Source organism: Corella eumyota, chromosome 2 (genome assembly GCF_963082875.1).
Source record: "Corella eumyota chromosome 2, kaCorEumy4.1, whole genome shotgun sequence".
In the NCBI taxonomy this organism is placed as follows: domain Eukaryota; kingdom Metazoa; phylum Chordata; class Ascidiacea; order Phlebobranchia; family Corellidae; genus Corella; species Corella eumyota.
In genome coordinates, this window is record NC_137491.1 from 21,427,247 (window position 1) to 21,432,579 (window position 5,333).

General features: G+C 31.7%; 1 protein-coding gene across 1 annotated transcript; it reads left to right on the forward strand.

Annotated features, from left to right (window-relative positions):
- The first annotated feature begins 462 nt into the window (after window positions 1–462).
- LOC145742683 (uncharacterized) lies at window positions 463–1,519 on the forward strand. The gene is made up of 4 exons (XM_082560461.1): window positions 463–659; window positions 729–934; window positions 1,002–1,194; window positions 1,336–1,519. Exons 1-4 carry the CDS (start codon window positions 463–465, stop codon window positions 1,517–1,519), a joined length of 780 nt encoding a protein of 259 aa, XP_082416587.1.
- Window positions 1,520–5,333: the final 3,814 nt, after the last annotated feature.

Genomic DNA, 5,333 nt, shown 5'->3' on the forward strand with positions numbered 1-5,333 from the left:
TTTAAAAGCAAGTTTAAGATTGAAAGACATATCAAAATAGGAGTTAATATAAGGTTTTGATGAAATCAAGAAACGATAACAAAAAATAATTCCCACCAAATGTGAAATAGTTAAATTTAATTGTTTTTAATGTGAATGAAAGGTTAGCTTATGCACAATAAGCTACAATATATTATGGCATGGTCACCAAACCCAGTATAGATTATACTAATAATAATTACGATAAAATAAAATGCATTTTACAGAATATACACAAAAAAAATATATATATATATATAACAGAGGAGTGACGAAATAACAAAATAAAATTGTACGAAAAAAAGAAAGTTACAACACATTTGAATCATAATAGTAAAGCAATCACTGTCGATGGTAGTTACACACGGTCCACCTTGCCTAACGTTTTTAAAACATTCTTTTCTTTATATTTTTTTAGTTCACATTTTATCTTCTTAAAAAAACATGAATGCTGCTGTCAAAAGAGCCCGTATTTCCAAATTGTGCTCCATTATATTGGAGAGACCCGAAATGTTTTTGAGTTATATGCGAATGACCCCGGAAAAATTTGATGAGAATTTAATACAAGATTATATACAAAAAGTCGACACAAAAATGAGATGTGCGATTTCTCCGCAAGAAGAGTTATCGATGACTTTAAGGTAGGCCTAAATCAAAAAAAAGGTTGTTTGATTTTTTACGCGCCATTTATTTTATTTTCATTTTTGTAGATATCTTGCCAGCGGCGACTCATACCAGTCGATCAGCAATGCCTATTGGGCTTCCAAAAGCATTGTGTCAAAAATAATTCCTGAGGTGTGCCATGCGGTATGGAAAGTGCTAAAGCCGCTTTTTATGAAAAAGCCTTCTCAGAAGGATTTTTTAAAAATTGCAGCAGATTATGCTAGAATTTGGCACTTCCCCAACTGCATAGAAAGTATGGATGGAAAGCACATTTATGCAAGCTTCAAACAAAACCGGTTCCAATTTTTTTAATGATAAAGGAACGTTTAGCATCGTTTTGTTTGCCGTAGTCGATGCACAGTATAGATTTACATGTGTCGATATCGGTGCATACGGCAAACAGGGTGATGGAAACATTTTCGAAATTCTTTATTTGAACAAAAACTTACAATTACCAATTTACCATTGCCCCAACCAACATCCTTGTCTGGTTCAAACAAAGCTTTGCCATATGTATTTTTGGGAGACGAGGCATTTCCACTTCAGAAAAATTTAATGCAACCGTATCCCGGCAAAAACTTCGGTTTTTAAAGATATTTGTGAGCGGGCCGACAAATTTGTTAAAGTCGCAGTAAGTTTGCACAACTTCCTAAGAAAGGATACTAATTGCGACAATACGTTGTTTAATCCATTGGAACAAGTCATGGGTTCAAATTGCTTGGAAGATTTAGTGAGAGTTGGTCGTAGTCACACTCAATATGCGGCTGAAGTGCGAGAACAATTCGCACAATATTTTCAAAGTGAGGAGGGAAGTGTCCCATGGCAGCTTACGCTATAGTAGTGTAGGGTGTTTTTGGGGGTGTTGTTCTTGTGTTTTTTTATTATATTTAATCCTAGTAAAACCTTCATTTTAGAAAATTTATTTTTAAGCTATATATATTAAGATAGTTTTTAACTAACTGTCGTGTAGACTTTTTAATTTAAATAAAATTTTGATAAGTGCGAGGGTGTCCGACGTAAAGCATTCTAATCCTTTAAAACATAATCTATTAAATACAGCAGATATTTTTTACAATTTTATTCAAACATGATAGTGTGCATAATTTGTCGAATTTCCAATTTAAGTTGTGATTTTTTCCTTGGCTCCCACCCTTTCACTTCATTTGCCACACCCAAAAACCAAAGCTCATCAGCATCGGTTGTTAATTCTATGGCACATAGTCACTATTACTAATACAATTGAATACAAATTACCTAAAATAAAAGAATAACAGGAACTATTTCTTAGGTTTAAAATACCTGTTGTAGACTGCAATGCAGAAAGGACATGATTTTTAAAATCACATTCCTTTACTTTCTGTTTTTTTTTTACTTGCAATTTTTTTTCCTCAACCGGTGAATCGATTGAAAAACTCGAAGACGTTTCTGGCATGGAATCACCTGACACAAAGTCATTAGTGACGATTATCACCATAACATTACCATTTTCCAAATTTGAAGACGTTCTATAAAAAAAAAATTTTTAACCATAAATACGCCTTGTTCCAATATACCTTGTTTCAAAAATCGCTAAAGCGTTAACTATCTTTTTAATATTCAGACAGACCACTAACTTAATTGGTGTTTTACGGTGTTCATTACCCACTCTAATCACACCTAACACTAATGCCCAAAACAGGCTATACGCACAATCTTGAGCAGAACATTGAGTTAAACAAAGCCGATTAATATGTATAGGCTGATTGATAGTTATAAGTTCTTTACCTTCTAGGTTCCATAGTCTTTTTTAAAAAACTCATTTAGGAAAATAATAATTTTTTTCACGTCCTCCACGTCTAAAAAGGTGCATCGTTTTAAAAGTGCAGCAAAATGTTTTTGATCCAAGTCCCTCCCTTACTGCAACAGTAATATCATTAACACAGACTGGCCGAAAAGCCTGGGACGAATAACGTGGGTGCGAAATACGTCCAAGGCTCTGATATTTTGATACCAAAATCACAAACTACTTTTAAGCCTATTTTACTATTAACTATCTCTGTTATATTTTTAAAACGTTTGTAAATACATCTAGTTTGTAAGCTACTTAATGAACAGCTATAAAACCTGGGTATTGTAAGGACTCTGCCACCGTCTTCCAAGCATTGTTTTTTAGCCTGCGATTGCTGTACCCTTGCAGGTGCTGGTCGAATAAACATGGATGATTTTTTACGTCCTTAATAAGCATTTCGTGTATTAAAGTAGTTTTTTTTCTAAGTTATCCATGTTTATATTAGCCTAAAATGTATTAAAGTGTTGTTAAAATAGAAAATCTTTTAGGATACAAGTAGGTCCATACACACCACTATACTTTTTGTAGGCTACTAGCTACTAACAAAGCTGTTATATATAAAACACAAATGTCAACTAAACGTGACACCTGCAATAACAAAAAAACTTTTATTAATTGCAAACAGAACGTATTTTATGGACTAAAAACTAGTATGGCCTAACCAAAGTATATATATAAACAAAAGTAGTCCAACTGATTCAACCGGATTGTTACGTCATTTTTCCGATTCATGGAGGACAAATGAGGTCTCAAAAATGCATCACAGGTATAGGAAAAAACACGAATATTTTGATTTACAAAAATTTCTAACATGGGCACCTAAAAATTTAACCAGAATTCTATTATACTAATATTTTGACACTTTTATACGCAAAAATTTTTATTAAAAATATAAAATTGTATTTTCTCAAAGAAATTGTCGCATGCTCTGAGTATTATTCACATGCGCTGACCTGTTTTTTCGTATGCCCTGCCTTGAGTATTATTTAAGTTTGCCCCAATTTCCATTCATACAACAATGTGTTTTATGACGTAATAATGTTTAGTAAACAACATTTTAGGCATTTTTTTATTATTTTATTTCTTTTTTACTTTTATTTTAATTATATCTCTATTTAATAACAACACTACACGAAAAAAGACTGCGCGTAAAAATGTTAAAATATTAGTAAAATGGAGTTCCGGTGAAATTTTTAGATTTCTACGTAAGGAATTCTTGTAAAACGGGATGTTTCGTATACCTGTAATGCATTTCTAAGACCCATTTTGATCTTCTAATTTTATTTCCGGTCACGTGTTAGACTACTTTTGATTCTATATATACTTTGGGCCTAACAAAGCCACGAACGTATTGTCGTCTGCTTAACTTGTTGCCACAACAACAATCAAAGTTCTACCGAGTTGCGCTGGAAACTCGTGCCAGATCAAGTTTTCAGCGATGAACTCGACTTTCTAAGCGTACGCCAGCGTACTTTGGCGTTTACGCCTAAAAAAAATTAGATTTATTTAACATTAACATTTGTGCGTTGAGTTGAGTTATGTTACGCCAGGTGTAAACGCCCCTTAACAATGAGTTCTAATGCTTTTAACTATTTAAAATAAATTTGCGGTTTATTTAACAACTCTTTTAACATGGAAACTCTAACCTCGTTTTTCTGGTATTGAATTATTTTTTCAACAATTCATTTCTGCTTTTTATTAAGTGCAAATGTTTGTTTTAAAAACAGTTAGGCAATTTCGTTCTACTGAACAGACGCCACCCAATAAACATGGATATAGACATAACTTATTCTTGTAACCAACTGACAACTAAGGACAGTTTTATTAAAAGTTCGCTACATCGGTGCGTAATGCGAATTCTCTGATGACGTCATTATAAGCGAAGTTTTACCAATCTTCAAATTGAATAAGTTTTATTGTAATATGTGAACCATGATCCACTCTAAAATATCCATGATTTTATTGCATAACAATCAACACAAAATTACTCGGCGCAATATTCATCAATATCCACGTTTTAAACTCACTAATTGGCATTTAATTGCATAATCAAGTTTTATTATAATAAAAATCAAGCGCTAATTAAAAAAATAAATTAATAAAAATTATGTAAAACAATGAATAAAACTTTTTTATGACATCATAATCGTCTGCTGTACAACAATTATGACATCACACAACAATCATTGTTGCACAATATATTTCCGTTTCTGTTTCAGCAATGATTGTCCACTTGTTGTTCGTGGGATCAAATACTTCAATGGAATTAACTAGACCACCACTAAATAATAAAACAATAAACCAGAGTTTAATAAATTATTACAAACTAAATATTTAGTTTAACTTACCTATCCCTGCCCCCAACAACATAAATCTTGCCATCTACAACTGAGGCACAGTGACCATATCGAGCCTTGTTCATTGGGGCAACTTCTGACCATGTATCACTAATAATGTTGTATTTGATCACTGATGAAACTGGACCATATCCACCCAAATTAAATTATATTAATTACCAATTACAAATTAATGTAACACATACAACATTTAATATTTATTACTTAAGAAAATTTATAGTTCTTTTATATTAAATTTAACAATGAAATGTTATTTATCATAACTTAGAATTATGTTAACCAAAACAATTGCAAGACTGTGTGGCACTTCTTTATTTTTTCTATTTAATTAAAAAATAAATCTTGCATTAGTTACTAATTTTTTTTTTTGCATTTCATATTTAATTTAAATTTTTGTTGCAATAAAAATAATTTTACTTTTACTAATTCCCTGACGTATAACCTAGTCTGCCACAATAATAAATTAA